The 17,738-nt window shown below is 52.2% G+C and overlaps 7 protein-coding genes across 7 annotated transcripts; 4 read left to right on the top strand and 3 right to left on the bottom strand.

Annotated features, from left to right (window-relative positions):
• Positions 1-2,285: 2,285 nt before the first annotated feature.
• Positions 2,286-3,827, bottom strand: J4E84_005312 (uncharacterized protein; the record flags this gene model as incomplete). Its single annotated transcript, XM_049387909.1, has 3 exons — positions 2,286-3,192; positions 3,240-3,751; positions 3,810-3,827. 3 exons carry the CDS (start codon positions 3,825-3,827, stop codon positions 2,286-2,288), a joined length of 1,437 nt encoding a protein of 478 aa, XP_049244149.1.
• A 3,631-nt stretch (positions 3,828-7,458) lies between these two features.
• Positions 7,459-7,828, top strand: J4E84_005313 (uncharacterized protein; the record flags this gene model as incomplete). The annotated part of the gene is made up of 2 exons (XM_049387910.1): positions 7,459-7,615; positions 7,683-7,828. 2 exons carry the CDS (start codon positions 7,459-7,461, stop codon positions 7,826-7,828), a joined length of 303 nt encoding a protein of 100 aa, XP_049244150.1.
• A 343-nt stretch (positions 7,829-8,171) lies between these two features.
• On the bottom strand, positions 8,172-9,622 carry J4E84_005314 (uncharacterized protein; the record flags this gene model as incomplete). Its single annotated transcript, XM_049387911.1, has 3 exons — positions 8,172-8,384; positions 8,445-9,191; positions 9,245-9,622. 3 exons carry the CDS (start codon positions 9,620-9,622, stop codon positions 8,172-8,174), a joined length of 1,338 nt encoding a protein of 445 aa, XP_049244151.1.
• Positions 9,623-10,997: 1,375 nt separating this feature from the next.
• Positions 10,998-12,407, top strand: J4E84_005315 (uncharacterized protein; the record flags this gene model as incomplete). The annotated part of the gene is made up of 1 exon (XM_049387912.1): positions 10,998-12,407. The coding sequence occupies one exon, from the start codon at positions 10,998-11,000 to the stop codon at positions 12,405-12,407; it is 1,410 nt and encodes a 469-aa protein (XP_049244152.1).
• Positions 12,408-13,181: 774 nt separating this feature from the next.
• On the top strand, positions 13,182-13,685 carry J4E84_005316 (uncharacterized protein; the record flags this gene model as incomplete). The annotated part of the gene is made up of 1 exon (XM_049387913.1): positions 13,182-13,685. One exon carries the CDS (start codon positions 13,182-13,184, stop codon positions 13,683-13,685), a length of 504 nt encoding a protein of 167 aa, XP_049244153.1.
• Positions 13,686-13,998: 313 nt separating this feature from the next.
• On the bottom strand, positions 13,999-15,008 carry J4E84_005317 (uncharacterized protein; the record flags this gene model as incomplete). Its single annotated transcript, XM_049387914.1, has 2 exons — positions 13,999-14,424; positions 14,481-15,008. The coding sequence occupies 2 exons, from the start codon at positions 15,006-15,008 to the stop codon at positions 13,999-14,001; spliced, it is 954 nt and encodes a 317-aa protein (XP_049244154.1).
• A 1,610-nt stretch (positions 15,009-16,618) lies between these two features.
• J4E84_005318 (uncharacterized protein) lies at positions 16,619-17,632 on the top strand (the record flags this gene model as incomplete). The annotated part of the gene is made up of 2 exons (XM_049387915.1): positions 16,619-16,625; positions 16,692-17,632. 2 exons carry the CDS (start codon positions 16,619-16,621, stop codon positions 17,630-17,632), a joined length of 948 nt encoding a protein of 315 aa, XP_049244155.1.
• Between the last annotated feature and the right edge of the window lie 106 nt (positions 17,633-17,738).

Below are 17,738 nucleotides of genomic sequence, written 5' to 3' on the forward strand. Positions count from 1 at the left end.
ACCGTGCATTCCGAGGAGCTTCCCAATTGGGATCCAGCAATCGCTGTTGGTAACTTCGAGCTGCTCATAGGTCACGCAGCAGTATTCTACTGTGGCTCCCACGACACCATGCTCGCCGTGCAATGGATCTTCGCGAACGTTCGTTCGATCGGCCAACCCAGATGCCAGCATTACACAGCGGATGAAGTTTGCGGTGCTACTCTCACAAGGTGTTGTTTACACCCATCCTCGGCGTTCGCAACATCTGCAGGCACCCGTATTATATGGCTTCCATGAGTACGGAGACTATGCGGCTTCATGTACACCATGTTGAGTTATTCTTGAAAGGATGTGTTCAACATATGTGAGCTTCTCCCGATGCCCAACGTCAAACACAGCTTGAAATAAAGCAAGATGTGTAGATAATGAAACGAAGCATGTACCTTGGTTCGCTCACCACTGAACCAGAGGAATCGCGTATCCTGAACCTCTCAAGTCGTATTGACAGGCCTGCCCATGGGACCTCATATACAGGTCATGTGTATTAATGCTGCACCACTTTCTCATTCACTTCTCCAGCTTTCAACAAACATTAGAAATTGGTGGCACCATCTACCCGCCTCAATATTCAACTCCTGCTATCCCACGCTTTCAACCCGAACAGAACCCCTAATTGAATCTCGACAATGCTCACGTCGCTTCAGGCGACACTCGGTGATCGGTCTTCCTATAACGGACGGTCCTCTACGAGCTCCTCAAGTGCAGATATTACCACTGTCTATGCTTCTCCGGCGAAGGTGCGCATTAGAGCTCCGGATACCAACAATATCCAAGTTCGAGTGGGTACACCACCCTATGCGCGCTTTGTCCATATCCCTGGCTCGGCCCTGAAGGCATGTCCAGTACTGCGCGCGCGTCTCGTACAGGGATGCAGAATTATGAATACCGACGCCGATGTCTTTGAGATCATCTTGGATTACCTGGGCAGCAGCAGTCTTTTACGGCGACTGCGACCAAGTGCAAAGAACCCTTTAAAGCAGCTCACAGGTGGCTGCGATACGATGCTTAAACTGGCGAAGGCGTGGCATCTCGCAGACATGCTCGACGATGTGCGATTACAAAACAAGCTTGTAGATACTTATCGCGCATTCTACCTTGAGCTACTGAACGCTCACGCCCAAATACCCCTAGAACACGAACCCTTCATATATTTGGAGGACCATGTTGGCACCCACACGAAAATCGAAAAGTTCATGATAGACTTCTTCGCCGGACTCACTCGGCACACGGGCGACTTCAGCGCTGAGGAACTCCTCCCATTTCGACATGACGTTGCGCAGTCTCTAAAGCTGCGACGTGCGCAGTTGGTGGTACTGAGACTTTCTGACGATATGATTGCTACCGGCAATGGATGCTTCAATGTCAGTAAATTGGACACGACAAAGCATGCGTCTCTACATGTCACAATGCCGATTAAGGTTTCCTCAAGTACGGATCTCAGCTCTTCATCATCAAAGCGCAGCTGCTCAACGTCTATGTCGTCATCCTCGGTATCTCCTCACATAACACCAAGAGCTCCTATATCAGTCAGCTCGCTCATATGTGGCCGTGGACATCGGATGCGCCTGCCACTTCCAGAGACCACGAGCTCGACCGGACAGTCCGAAGTTATGTTGTCGCACACGCTGAGAAGTGCGTTACAGCCAAATTTCGGCGCGGCTCTTCGACCCTCTCATACACGTTCGGTGTCTCTAATGACTTCACCTCTGAGCGGAGCGCCCTTCGTCGGACACCGACCTGCCGCCAGAAGTCGAGAGACCGTCTTTGGGTCAAATGATGATTCATCAGATGAAGATACAGTTTATGATCTGTTTCCTCCAAGGTTACCGCCGCTACCACGTAGCATCAACGAGTTATTCGGAACTAACGTAACGACCGATGCATGATGAATTTGAGAGCTACCGCTTGCGAACCGTTTCGAGAAAGGTTGTTAACACATCTAAGCCCGCTGAACACGAGCGACGCTTTCAGATGGGTCAATACAAGGTTCTGCAGTCGTCGCAGCTTCTCCCCCTGTACTTCGCAAGGATTCTCGTACAGTACGTATAGTTGAGGCTAGGGAATGAAAGATGATTAATATACCTATCAGTGATAAATCTATGGATTTGATAAAGTCTCTGTCTACACCGTGTGATGATGGCCAGTTGAAGAGCCTTCGTTTTGGAGTTGTTATGCAATTTTAACAGCCAACTGCAGCGCTGCCCGCGCTGCGCCAACACCTAGTACTAGGCGCTCACCACTAACTCTTACGATTGCTTTCCGACCGCTGCCGCAGGAACAGATGTAGGCACATTCTGGCTGCTTGAGCTGCTGACATTCGCCTCGTAGTGGTTCTGGTCCATTATACTCCAGTCGCCAATCTGCTCACCACCAAACTGGTCGTAGTCCAGACCCATCATCTCAGCCTCAGAGGTGACACGAAGATGCATGCCAGGGATAAACTTCAGGATGTACAGAAGAATGCAGGAGACGACGAAAGAGTAGGAGGCGATGGCAACGATCTCGGCCAATTGGCGGCCGATCTGAACACCCACACCGTCCATGCCACCGAGGCCGTCGTAGGGACCCATGCCGTCAAGGTCGTAGATCCAGGCTTGGCCGAAGATGCCGGTGAGGAATGAACCAACCATGCCACCGATTCCGTGGAGCTTGAAGACATCCATGCCCTCGTCGATCTTGATCCACTTGTCGACGTTCTGGCAAAGAGAACAGATGGCCGCAGTGAGAAAGCCGATCAGGGCAGCAATCCACACAGAAACATAACCTGCAGCGGGAGTGATACCAACAAGACCAGCGATGGCTCCAGAGCAAGCACCGACGACGGAAAAGTGACCCTTGGTACGGACGTACTCAACCGATGTCCAACCAAGCACGCCAAAACTAGCGGCGGTGTTGGTGTTGAACGCCGCCAGCATAGAGCGGACTGTGCCATTGAGAGCACTACCTCCGTTGAAGCCGAACCACCCAAACCAGATGAAGACAGTGCCTATGAAGACCAGTGTGGGGTTGTGAGCCTTTCCGTGAATTTTGTCACCTTTGTGTAGACGCTTGCCGAGGACGAAAGCGTATGCGAGGGCGGACCAACCGGACGCGATGTGGACGGGACCCCCACCGGCGAAGTCAAGTGAAGGAAGGTTGAATAACCATCCGTTCCTATGATCCAATTAGCTCAGTTCGATGATCATAATCGCGAGACTTACGCGTTCCATGTCCAGCATGCGATGGGGCAGTACACGATAGTCGCCCAGCAGAAGGCAAAGACCATTGAAGGTAGGATGCGACCGCGTTCAAATGATCCACCGACGACGAGCTGCACAGTGCATGCACAGAAGAGCATCTGATACAGGCAAAAGACTATCTCGGGCAAGAACGATGAACCGGGAGATGGCGCAGACATGACGTTCTTGAGGCCAAAGTTATCCATGTTGCCAATAAACGGACTGGCAGTGCGAGAATACGCGAGCGTGTAGCCCCAGAACATCCACTGGAAGGTAACAACTCCCATGACTGCAAAAGACTGGAATAACATGGAGAGGGCCGACTTGCGACGAGAAAGACCAGAGTAGAGGAAGCCGATTCCAGGTATGATGAGGAATACAAGGAAAGCCATAATCATGAGATAGATGTAGTGGAACTCCAGGCCTGTGTACTGAAGGTTGACATTCTCGACATCTGGATTGCCGCCATTGGGCTTCGCCGGATCGAATTCGGGCTACAAAATTGTTATTCATGCTGCATGGCAGGTTGCCGTCCTAGCTGGGGATACTTACGGTGGGTGGTGGCTCCATGATTGAAGACATGTCGGTATATCGACCCGGACTGGAACCTCTGGGGTATTCTGGAAAGCAAAGACGGGATGGGCAGGGGCTCTCCAGGCTGATATATCTTCCCACCTGTTCTTTCACGCCATTCCGCCAATTTCCAGGGACCGAGATTGATGCGCCGTTGAGCCCCTGCTCGCCTTTGACGCCCACACATGCGAAGCTGCTGTGCCCCCAACGTCGAACATGGCCCGTCTTGGCAGCGATAAGCAGGGCGTTCCAAATCCCATAGTGATGGAGCCGAGCTTACAATGTGGAGCTTCTGGCTTGGGTGGCTGTATTTGGCCTGAGATTCGGTGCCGCGAAGGAATGCGAGGAAATCAAACGCGCCGGACTGGATGTCTCAAAGGGCCAAGGACCCGTAAGCCACGGTCGCGCTTGTACTAAAGGGTGATGTAGACTCTCAGGGTCTTGGTGGCTGATAAGAGACAGGATCAAAGGGGTATAGTCGCTTTGGCCTGAATGATAAGCCAGGATCGGGGTTGATTGGATAGGACGGCCAGCCTGCCGAAGGCCCTATGTACGAGAGTTTACGACATCGTCCTGTGTAACGCAATTTGTCGATAAGATGGGCGGATATTATCATCCTACTCTTGCGTGCTGCGGTGCGGCCGTTGTTGGCGGCTGATTTAATCCCGGTGGTGGTCCGTGTATCCGAACACTAGGTCCATGCCAACGCCGCGAGGCTGATCTACTACCAGGCTTCTCTTTGAATCAGTCCTTTTGAAGGTTCCTCAACTGCGCACATAGATCGCCGACCGTTGTAGTCCTTTACGAGAGTGTTGCAGCATCGGGCGTTGCGCGAACAATTCGCTCCTTCTCGAACAAGCGCCATGCATTCCAAGTGTCGCCATATGCTGTGCCGCAAGGACGCGAGACCAGATGTACTGCACGGTTATTACCTGCTTCCCAAACCAACACGCGGTAAGGGGTACCTGCAGAGTTAAAACAGGCTGCTGGGTGCCGTAATTCATACACTATGGACAGCGGTGGCTCATCTACCAGAGAGCAACATATCCGGCCGCACTGAGCACTAGGGCGTCCTTGGCTACTTCTGCCGCAATACTATTTCCGTTTGATCGTACGATGATTAGATGTGCCTATTCTCATGTCGTCTCGTGTCGTCTCATGAGCTGCTGACATGTTTTGCTGTCAGCAGCAGGAGCCATAGGGATACGCATCAGCTCAGTTATCAGCACCAGCACCATCAAGGTCTCTCTTGTAAGGATTTCTAGCATCTGTCATAGTTTCCAGGTTCCTGCGAGCCAATTCATTGAGCCAGCAATATCCTTTCCTCGGCATGTATAGTGAAGCGCGCGCCGCGGTGTTCAAGGCGAAGAGGACTACCGATCATGTGAAGATGCATACTGCCAAGTTCTACATGGCCTGCAATTTGTCTGCACAGTCGTCAGAGCATGCTGAATGCATTATGCGATGGTACATACGTTGCACGAGAAAGTGGCGCGTCCGTCAGCCTGCGCCGCTCGTTTCGATGCTAACAGCGTTGCAGGAAGCACATCAAGGTACCTAGGCCTTCAATCAGTTGGGAAAAGGATGATGACTGTACTGTCTTGTGTCGTGTTGGTGAGAGGGTAACGCTTCAGGTCGGTTCGAGGGCGTGGTTTTTGCCAAGAGGACCGAGGTAGCTGGAGCTGTCGTCATTTGGTTCCAACACCATCTCTCGCCCATCGTACACACACGCGCGCACCCGCCGTGTACGAGCAGACCAGACCGGACGGCACCCTCCGGAGAGCATTCGAGATCTAGAGCACCGTCGACAGTCTCGATGCGACGCGCAGGATACAAGCCGGACACTACGACTTAGCGGACCAGAACCACTCTGCATCAACCACTGCGAGCCAACTCTACTGCTGGAGCCGGCTATCGCAATTACAACATGCATAACCATGGCGCGACACCCCGCAATGCTTTCCTCTTCATCCCTCCTCCATGCAGCCTCTTCATGAGCTGCTTCTCCCGCTTCGCCCAACATCAACAGCAGGTGGGCAACCTCAATGTGGCCGTTCAATGAGAGCTCCCAGCTGCCTTCATCTGCTAGTAGCATTGGAAGACATGCGAGAGTGGATGCCTTACGAGATGAGCTTCACGCGATGACATTACAAGACGCGACAACCCTACCGCCAGGTCCCATTTCGCCCGATACGGCCCTTCTTTCCTCTCCCGAGTCTCCTTCCATTCAGCCTTCGCCTCAAGCCCGAACCCTCGCAGCTATCGCAGATATACCCGAAATACATACAGCGGTGCTTGAGTCTGGGCCGCGGAGAAGGTCAGCTCATAGCAGTGGTGTCAGTGATGCACGGCGGTTTGGGTTTTATCTCCCAAGCGCTACTGCGAGCGAGAACAACCTTGCGCTGCATCGACCTGGACCATTCATGCTTTACGGCTTACATGAGCGCACTACCAGCCTCCCACTCGCTTCTTCAGCGGCAGCGGCAGCGCTTGAGCACGGCGCTCCATGTCGACCTCAAACATCTCTGCATCAATTCGACGACGTAACCAACCACGATCCGCCGCCAAAATACGTAGCATTCGATCCCTATCCCTTCTTCGGTGTCGAGCCAAGAACCCGTCGCCGATCAACTATACAGGTCATCGAGACCGTCTGCAAGGATGGGTTCAAGGCTACAACAGGCAAGGTGGGCAAGAGTGTCGTCAAGCACGTCGAAGATGTAGGCAAGATAGCGAAGGACGTACCCAGCGCCTTGAAGGGGGCTCAGGTGAAATTGAGTTCGAAAAGGGCCAAGGGGAAACTTCGTTGGTTGGAAAAACGCAACTACCTGAGTGGGCAGGAGAGGCTTCTGACGCAAGCTCTCGTTGGCTGAGGTGTGATCTTCTCCCTGGTGAAGAAGCCCGGAAATATATCATGTCTACCAGAGTCAACAGGTGTGGGAGGATGGGAGAAGAATGAAGAGCGCATGGAAGATGCTCTCTGCGCTTTTCAGTAAGTTCGCCACAGTGGAGGGTACCCTCGGCAAGAGAGAATGGGTAATGTCGAGGGGCTGTGCTGCGAAGAGAGACTTTTGTGTGATTGTATCGAAGCCGTCCTCCTGTCAAGGCTATCGACCCAATTCTGGAAGCCTGCGGGTAGACATAGAACTTAGCCTGCCAATCAGATATATCATAGGTTATTTTAACCTGAACAGGACGGCTGCCGTTCTATCTCCCATTGTCGTATGTCTATTCCCTTCTGCGGCGTGATCGATCGGGCAGAGACTGGCTGTGTGGCTGAGGCCAACGCGCCACTCACGCGTCTCTCGAACCTTATCTTTGCTTATTTGGAGGGCGACGAGAATGCGGGGAGTAAGCACGGGTACAGACGCGCTGCGTGTGTTAAGAACAGTGATATACCGTCTCTCCTGCGGCATGATGCATGTGTACCTTGGAAGCGTGTCGCGTGACAGTGGGATTTCCAGTGACGTAGGTCCGTGCGGATATCAAACAGCTCGAGCTCCGCCCCGCCGCTTTCATATACAAGGCAGCAGCCGTCAACAACGCAACACTCGTCTTCTCTCTCTCACTGCACCCATTCACGCTTCATCTTGCCCACTTCAGCCTAACATCACCCATCACCGCCATCATGATGAACTTCGTGCTCTCACTGCTCCTCCAGCTGTCCATGTTCATGCTCGCCGAGGCAGCTCCCATTACGGCGCAGTCAGCTAAGCCCTGGCAAGCTGGCACCGGTGGCGGTATCATTGGATTCATCGTCCTCGTCCTCGACATTATCGCGTGGAGTAAGTACCCGCAACGCTCTTTACAGCACGGTTGCCGCGCGTCGATCAAAGCTAACATGTGCTGTAGTCGAGATCTTCAAGTCCAACCGTCCCGTCCCGAACAAGGTGCTCTGGGCCCTCGTAGTCTTCCTCTTCCCCGTCGTCGGCATGATCATCTACTACCTCTTCTCCAACCGCCAAGCCCACAACACCTACGAGCCCATCCCGGCATAGACGAGCCAGATAGGCTACGCGCATACAAGGCTTCACGCACCCGAGACGACCGCGCATCTGTATACGCTTACGCGCCTGTTGGGACGAGCGCATGTGGCGTCGCGAGGGCAGATCGGAAGAGAATGGCTACCAAGACGTCTTATATGTGGGGATCGGCTGCCGCTGATGATGTACAGGTTTTCATTACGGTTATCTGGCGTAACGGGTTCAATGTTTCATACCCTCTGACATGACAATCAATTCAATCTATGACCACCTAATTACTTCCCTTCAAGCTGAGGCCCCTACATCTAGGCTAACAATCCTCTTCGCCTTCCACAGACAGATCCCTCGCCACACCCTTTCAAACATTCCCCAAGATACCTTCCGTGGTGGCGAATTTAGCAGACAGTGCAATAAGCCCACCCATCAAACTCATCACGCCACTGAAAATCGACACTTCTTTGAACCCGCCGTATCGATCGATGAACGCGCCGTTGATTGGAGGGCCGACGAGAACAGCGAATGCTGCAACACCCATACCCATACCCATGTACGTGCCAAGATTCCTCGGGTCCTAAAATGGTGAAAAGACGAAGTCAGCGTATGTCTCATGCATTTCGTAAAGTCAACTTACCTTTGTACACTTAGAAATGGCTGCTGAACCAGCCGATATGATGGTACCCGATACAAAACCGAACATGACCGAGTAGACAATAATACCAGCGTTAGTCGTTGGCTCGTTGATGCAGAACACCACGATGGCGGTGCCAATGCCGGCAAAACTGAACATGTTCATGCCGCCCAGCTTATCCGCGAGGATTCCCGGAATGATACGACCAAACGTGGAGGACCCGTTGATCATGGCGAGGAGGTACGATGCGAGCAAAGGCTTCATGCCTCGGCTGACAGCATAGACTGGGAGGTAGAATACCGGTATCCACATGCCCATCATCATGAAGAACAGTCCTGCAACGAGCAGCACGTATCGCTTCATCTTCCATGCTTCGCCAAGGAAGACTGTTGTCTTGCGGGGTGGTATGCGCGGTTTGATGACGAAGCAAGCAAATATCATGAAAGGAAGCATGATGAAAGCGATGATACGGATGCACCAGCCAAAGGACAGAGACGAGTCGTTCAGAAGTTTGGACAGGACGATTGGAAAGATGACACCGCCGATGGAGGACCCTGATACCACGATACCGAGGGCGGCAGCGCGTCGCTTGTCGAAGTAATGTCCCATTACTGCAAAGGCAGGTGTCTGAAGGAAGACTACGCTGGAACCCATAAGGACAGACTGCGCGAGGAAGAACTGGTAGTACTCGCTACATAAGGACAGCATCATGAGGCCAAGGACGTATGTAAGTGTCGCAGGCCGCATCATCTATTCGTTTAAGTCAGTACGAGATCAGTTTCACGCCAGTAGAAAATACGCACCCAAACACCAAAGCGATCAAACATCGGTCCCCCGACAACACCCCCAGCAAACTGGATGAAACTTGTGAGGCTGCCTATCCACGCAATCTGGTCCATGCTGTGGTCTCTCAGTTGATGGGTAGAGTAGTATTGTTGTAGGACGCCGAAGCAGGAGGTAAAGCCGAGGCAGCAAAAGAAGATGCAGAAGCCGCCTAGAGCGTTCAACCAAGCTGTTAAACCACCGTCAGGAGCAGGGCCTAAAGCGGCGATCTCAGCGTCAACGGTTGCTTGACCGTCATCGTGGGCTGATTCGATCGATGCTTTCTCAACATCGTAGGAGGGAATGGAAGGGGTGCTGGTACCGGCAACGGCGTTGGGTTGAGCTGTTGGTGTGGACATCCTGACTTTGTATCGGAGGGGCTTGAATTAGAGTTCTGTGGCTCTAGGAAGGTCGAGAAGCTGATGAGGGCTACCACACTCGTCCTGACGGTGTATATATACAATATTGTTGCTTGTCATCTCGTCATGAGAGGGAGGTTTCCAGCAAAGTCGGGGCGGAGATATTCTTGCAATCTTATTGGTCAATACCCCGAAAAGGCGTTTTTTTTGGCGTATTTGGGGTAAGGTACATGGGCATTCTAGGCGCGCCACTAGATAAACAATCCAGCTATAACCGAAAACTTATCCCCGGTCCGCTGTTATAATACTTACACCGACTCCCTCCGGGCCGTAGATCTAACTTCCATTTACCGAACAAGAAATCGACACGCACAATGACCGACTTCAGCCGCAGACGCAAGAGGCTTACTATGTGAGTTCATCCGGTCAACCTAGAAAATAGCTGAACACCGTGGAGCCTACATCGACGTCAGGTCGCCCACTTTGCTCGTTTTCACCTTGCTGTAGTCTGCAGACCAGTTTATGTTTTCCTTGTATGAGGATAGAGGCTAACCACATTCAGCTCTTGCACACTATGCCGCAAGCGCAAGCTACGCTGCAATCGAGAAACGCCATGCAGTAACTGTCTGAAAAGCAAGACTGGCACTTGTGTCTACGAAACTAGAGTGCCGGATAAAAGGCCTGCCACATCGCCTTTCACACCCATCCAACCGTACATCGGAGGCCCGACTTCCAGGAGCATACCTAGCATACCCTCAAGCTCATCCGTCAAAGCGCCCAATACCAGCACCGACCGAAGTCCTTTCGAACTTGATGCTATGAGAGCACGTATCGCCGAGTTGGAAGACAGGTTATCGCGAGCTGAAAGCACTACTACTCTCTCGCCATCTTCGTCGACTCCTGTGTCGACGCACACTGTACAAACTGTCAGCAGCTTTGCCTGTACAGTGAATGTCCTCCAAGACACCCGGATGCCTAGCGGTACAGCTGTCTCTCGAGGCATTGCACACAAAAACCGAGTTTTCGGACAGAGCCATTGGATGAATGGATTCGTGAGTAATTGCCGATGTACGAACTGCATGTAAGACAAACACTGACTTTGTACACCCATCTTTAGGTGATATTCCGTGATATCATCGAAACAATTGAGCCCTTTTTACATAGCGGAACGCCCAACGTAATCACCAGTATGCACCGAGCAAAGCCCTTAGCCCGGATCATCAAATCGCAACGCTCCCCAACGTGGCCTACGCCTCCAACACGAGACCTTCCTCCGAAGCATGTTTGCGATGACCTCGTCGCTGCATATCTTCGAACCATGGAGACTCTTTACCGCGTGCTGCATGTTCCCAGCTTCCAACATACATACGATAACATGTGGAAAGGCAAATCGGAATCTAACATGGCATTTGTAATGATGTTGAAGTTGGTCTTGGCGATTGGAGCCATGATATACGACGACAAAGTGTGCATGCGAGCCGACGCGGTGAGATGGGTCTTTGAGGCCCAGACCTGGCTGTCATCACCCTTGTTCAAATCAAAGCTCGGTATCCAATATCTACAGATCAGCATCCTCCTCCTGATCGCACGAGAGCTTGTCGACGTTGGCTCTGAGCTTGTGTGGATCTCAGCGGGCGCGGTGTATCGAGCAGCGGTATACGTTGGGTTGCACAAGGACCCGTCGCAGCTTCCGAGTACGACGGCTCTTGAGACTGAGATGCGCCGCCGGATATGGAATACAATCCTGGAGTTGTCGCTTCAAATGAGCATGGGATCGGGTGGTCCGCCATTCATCTCATCGGACGACTTCAATACAGCGCCACCAAGCAATTTGGACGATGAGCAACTCTTGGAAGCAGACCCTATTGCAAGAGCAGACCATATGTATACGCATACGTCCATTGCTATAGCTCTGCGCAAGAGCCTTCCGGCTCGACTTGCGGTACTCCGATTTTTGAACGACGTCAACTCGAGCGGGACATATGAGGAGACGCTTCGTATCGATTCGGATCTGAGAGCTGCACATAAGCTCTTGCGTCGCACCCTACATGCATACACCTCACATACCAGCTCGTCCCCCTCACAGTTTACTCTTCAAGCTGTAGAGTTCATAATGCAGCGCTACGTTACCTGCTTACATCTTCCATTCTTCGCTTCCGCACTCAAAAATCCGGTCTATGCCTATTCGAGGAAAGCTACTGTCGACTCCTCGCTCAAGATCTGGAGTATGGCTTGTCCGAACACAAGCGAGAGCTCACGTCGTCCGAGCGAGACCGACTTTGTCCGTATGTGCATGTGCACAGCGGGGTTCTTCCGAATGTATACTTTCCACGGGTCGACATTCCTGGCTGCTGAACTGCGGATGCGAATACAGGAAGACGAAGGTGATCTTGACGCATTGCCATCATCACTAAATAATATTGTCGATGACGCTGCCAATTGGTACCTCCGCTGTATGGAAGCCGGTGAAACTGGTATGAAGGGCTACGTTCTTTTACGGCTCGTCGGTGCTTGGATTGACGCGGAAAGTCATCATGTAGACAACTCAGATTTGCCTGCATTACTGGTGGGAGCCGCAGAAGACGCTGCTCAGGTTTGTATACCGATTCTGGAAGCATTGGCTGGTTGTGAGGAGCCGCGTCCTGGTGCTGCCGGCATGGAGGGCAACGGCATGGAAGAATTCGACTTCCAGTTCTCACCGGAGTTCACAGAAGACTGGGACATGCTCATGTCGGGGACATTCAGTCTGGACGACGCAGGGGTCTTCGACGCGTTCGTGTCGTGATAGTACTAATTCGCTGAGCCATCGAGTAGGAGCGTCGATATGCCGCGTCGCGCGGCCTGAAAGGGGACAGTGGCTCTGATCAAGTAATCGCCGTTTCGCACAATGACAGCGGCTGTCACATATCAGACTGAGGACGCCAAAGAAGGAGATTTCTGGGGCTGTCGCTAGACCCTAATGCATAAAATACCCGTGCGCGGATGACGATCATCCGCACTAACGCCGCTCCCCAATCATTCCATCATCACGCCGCAACCCATCTTACCGCCACAGTCTCCATCGCGACTAACTATTTCATCGCAGCCACGCTCTAAAGCTCCGCTAATGACCACTGGTGCTTATGCTAATGACGGCGAGCCGGCGCGATCCATTGAATACCACGAGGCACCCTAGCGCCTGTCTAGGGGCGCTTAAGAGCCTCCGTGTGACCTGACACACCATGAGCCTCATAACCACCCCTTATCCGGCAATCCACGTCGCAGCGCGGTATGAACGACAGCCATCATCGTTTTTGCGGCCTCATATATCACGGTAAAGTGGCCTGATTTCTTTTGCTTCCCTTGTCGCCTTCTTTCCTATCCCGAGCTTCTGGTATACCTCAGGCAGTGGTACCAAGCCTCACCACCAACGATCTTTCTTTCCTTTTCGTTCGTCCATTCATTCACTTCTTGAGGCGTGCCGGTCACCAAAATACTCTTCACCTAATAATTCTTTACTTCTTTTACTTGCTGTCCCACTCCCGAGGAATCCGCTCACGAAAACATCGACAACGACATCATGCACTCTTCGCTCCTCACAAGTCTCTTCCTCGCCCTCTCGGTCTTCCATCTGGCGGCTGCAGGCCCCAATGCTGTTCCTATCGTCCCCGGCGGCCTACTCAATACCAAACTTGAAGTTCGCCAAGTCTCCGCCACACCCTCGCAAGCCGATCTATGTCTCGACTACGAACGCACAGCCAACATGTCGACAGTGGGCGCCAACGGCTCCTACCGTACAGTCGTTATGCAAAAGGCTAATGTCGGAACGCTGACCAGCGCGCGCATGATGGATGCTGCCATCGCGAAGCTACCTGCGCTTACGGCCGATGCGGATTTGAACAACCGATGCGGGAACTGGACAGAGATCGCACTAGCAGAGGCGGAGAAGAACTTCACACAGGGGATTGTGGCGCAATTTACCACTGAGGGGTTGCCTGTTGGCATCAAGGCTGGACCCGAAGTGTTGGTCATCGTGGGCGTTATTGCCACGCTCATGTCGATCGTATGGGTGTTCCCTGGGTAATCTAGGATGAATGCAAGATGCATGCTAGAACAACTGGGAAAGAAGAAATTGGAGCGCACCACAAGAGAATCAACTATACCCAGACATCAATACTAGAATCAATCGTCACATGCATACCGTTGCGTGAGCTTCTCTTGATGCTCATATCTAACGATGAAACATGTTCAAGACCAACTGTTTAATTAATGGAATGTAACTATATACACGAATAAAGCTATGCACAAGACCGAAACTCGCAACTCCTTCAGCGCTCCTCCCTCTGGCCAGCCAGTATGTATCACTAAGGCTGTATCTCCTCATTCTTCATGAGGACCTAGAAAGTGACGACACCTACACCGGCGCTCTTCTGCACAATAGCGCAAACACTGGCCGCTGGGTCCACAGTGTACTTGTAGCTCGGCGCAAATGAGCCCTTCTGCGTGATTTGTGTAGGACTGTTGGTGAAGATGTTGTCCTTCTCAACAGCAAAGCCCTCCTCGTCAGAGTCCAAGTTGGTGACAACAGCCTTGTCGACGTTGGTGAAGGAGTTGGCTTCAACCAAGACTTGAGCGCCCATGCGCGAGTTGACACCAGAGATACCACCTGAGTAGCAAGAGCTGTAGATGTGGCCGGTACCAAAGCGGATCGAGGGCAGACGCGAGTTGATGCCGGTGAAAGAGTTGTGATGGTAGGTCACGTGGAGTTTGCCCTTGTCCTTGGAGGCATTGTTGTCAGAGTGACCGACAAGCGAGCCCTTCCACTGATAGGCGTTAGTATTGAGTTTTAAATAAGTGTAAAGGTGTTATGGAGACTCACGTGGTCGTGGAACTTGTTCCAGGAGAAGGTAAGCATATCGGATCCAGACTTGGCGTCAAGCAGGCCATCGTATGTGTCCTTATTGCCAGTCACACCCACGCTAGAGAAGTCGTTGTGATCAACCCAGACATTGGTTGAGGCCTCGATGTCGATGAGATCCTTTCCCTTTGGCGCACGGTAGAGTTTGAGGTTTCTGATGATGATGTTGGACGTCTTGAAGACCTGGAGGCCACTGTCTGTCAGGCCGGCGTCCTTGCCAACACCGAGAATGGAAGTGCCTGCAGTACCGACACGGATGATGCCACATCCAGTGAGCATGCCCTTGATCTTGATCACACCGCCGGCCTTAGCTGCCGCTGTGAGCTCAGCACAGGAGGCGACAGTGGTTCCAGCCCCGCTGCCTCCTCCGGTGGTGCCTTGGGCGAATCCAACAAGCTCATCGACAGCTGCAGCGCGCTTTTCCATAGGTGCACCGTACGCCGTAGAGGCAGCGGTCATGGCCACTGTGGCGATCTCGAAGAAGCGCATCTTGGTGTGTTTGGAAGATGTGATGAGACTGAAGGTGGAAGAAAGAATGTAAAAGAGTGAATAGAGATCTACTCTGATCTGATGAAAGAAGGTGTTGGAGGTGACGATAGCTGATGGTGTCTAATGGTATCTTTATACCAGATGTTTTAGATTGCTGAGATCTGTACAGGCTCCATGATCGTCAACTCGGTTCCCCTTTAATACTGTGAATCGCGGAACCATCTTTAGCATACCAGATGTGGAGTTTCTCCGCGAATATATGACTTTTGTCTTGGCCTCCAAGACGTTTCAAGAAGCATTCATAATCCACCAAAGACATTCATGTATAGCGGTCTCGTGAGCCAGTATGTGGTTGTGGCTCGAAGGCCGGAAATGTATCGCAAACCTGGGGTGCATACCTGGGGAAGTCCCAAAAGCCGACGGCCCTCAATGACTGCATTAGCGCTGGAGCCTCGGAAGAGTTCCTGGAAGCCAACTGAAGGAAGGAAACAATATACAAGTCGGCGCTACCGTTTGACAGCATCGTCCAGAATGCTTGGCTGGCTGTGGAGAAAAAGACCACCAATGGGATAAACTTGAGAAACAGAAGATCGCCATGCTCGTCAAAAAGGGGACTGCGGTGGCTGTAATTGTCGCAGTGATATCGATACCTAGGCATCGATGAGTGGGCGGAAGAATTCTCGAGGCGCCACAGTGTACCTGACACATGAGGAGGTGGTAAAGTCGTTGTAAGCTAGGGTGAAGACGGGAAGGAACAAATTGGCTGTATCTAGGCTGAATTGAGACTAGCCTCGTGAACACGCCTGTCGAAACTCCCAAGATATCGCGTCAAACGAAGAAGAGTAATCACGTTCAGCCCATACTGCTGCCTACACCTGTTTCTTTTCAGGGCAGTCCACGGGTCGTTCGAATGCATGCTTCACCCACTGACGTCTCGGGCTATGCCCGCAGCAGACTCCACAAGATCACAGTCAGGTCCGCCATGAATACAAAGGCAAGCTCAGGCAATGAGAACGTTCGGCCTTCTGATGCGCATTTAGTGTCGAGTCGAGATGCTGGGGCATCTGAAAGCCCAAGATCGCCAAGGCCGTATCTGACAATCGTCGAAACACCCGTTCCTAGGCGCATTTCCTTCCGACGCCAGTGCGGCGGTACCTGGGTATACTCTCCGCGCCTGAACATCGGCTATACCGCGGTGAATGAATCCTTTTGCAGCTCTGCTGGAGAGCATACTTTCCTGACAAATTCATTATCGTTCTCCTCCGAATATTACTTCGCAGCAGTCGGGGACAAGACTGCCTAGGTGGCGGTGGCTGAGATCGGTGCCACCTGCGTGTTTTCCCGATGCTCCGACATGCGCTCCAAGACCCAGCTGAAGATAGCCATTGTCGAGATGCGCAGGGTGATCAAGAATGCATCGTTGGCAATTCTTCGTCGAATCGTTTGCGCAGGCACAACGCGTTCTTGTGACTGCTCATTCACAGGGTAGATCAAGCAACAAAAATTCACAAAGTTGCATGGATACACCCAGTCGCGAAGAACCTCTCTTAGCACGTTTTCTACCCTCGCTGACCGCCAGCCCACAACTCACCTGCAGATCGAAATCGGCCATGGCTGGTAACGTTAGCAGATACCTGCAAGTATCACCAACGTGCTTCCTTTGTAACAGAGCTTTCGGTCCAGATCACGCGCCGGCCGCATTACGAGCCTGTGGGCATATATTTGGCTACCGTTGTCTCTCGATCATTCTTAACGGTGGCGACGTCGAATTGAAGAGCACTTGGCCTGACATACCCAGCATTGAAATCAAGGGTGCCGAATGCCCAGAATGTCAGGTTCCGATTACAAACCTCGACAGCGAGCAGAGAGCGCTGTCAATACTCGGCGACATTAGCTCTGCTATACCAGACCACCGGGACAAACTCAACGCCTTCGTCGAACAGCTACGCGATAGCGTCGCAAACACCGATCCTGATGTCGAGCGTCATGACACCCTACACTTCTTCAAGAAATGCTACACGAGCGACGGAGACGACATCCTGCAGAAAGCTTTGCAAGATGCAGCAAGCGCCGGCGATTATTTCTCGCCGTTTCATGACGCGATTACGGCTTCTCGCGGTGCCAGTCCTCAACCCATGGCTTTTCCGCTCATTCGATTTTGTTTCCTACTCTGGGACGCTCACAACGCGATCGAGAGGAAGACAAGCCTGGCGATCAACATACTACTGTGGGAAGCCAACTGCTGCTTGGGTGTCAACAACCCATTGGTTCAGTGGGAAGATGTAGAAGAAGCTGCCGACTTGGAAAATGCTCGACTCTTCCCATTGCTACATGGACTGACGATGCTGGTGTCCCAAGGCCTTGCACGCAATGGCTTAATGGACCCCTGGCCTGAAGAAAAGAAGCTCGATCTTGCGCAACAGTTTGCATGTGAATTTATTGGTCCGCACTTCGAGGGTCAGCCTTCAGATATGTGGCTGGCGAAGCTGGCGCTTGTTGTGAACGAACTCAAACGCCATCAATTCGAGATGGGTAGGAAGCCATTGACAGGCGTCGCAGCCGAGAAGAGCATCGTTCGAGGGTGGTGGGCGATTGCGCATGCAGAGGTTGACGAATCTGATTGAGCTGGTGTAAGTGCTGCTTCATGCATGTGAGCTACATTTTGTATAGGACCCCGTTACTTGTCTAAACAATACAGGTAGTTTTCCCCAGTTCTCTCTTGGTCTCATG

This window comes from Alternaria hordeiaustralica, assembly GCF_023758085.1.
Source record: "Alternaria hordeiaustralica strain BMP 2776 chromosome Unknown scaffold_9, whole genome shotgun sequence".
Lineage (NCBI taxonomy): Eukaryota > Fungi > Ascomycota > Dothideomycetes > Pleosporales > Pleosporaceae > Alternaria > Alternaria hordeiaustralica.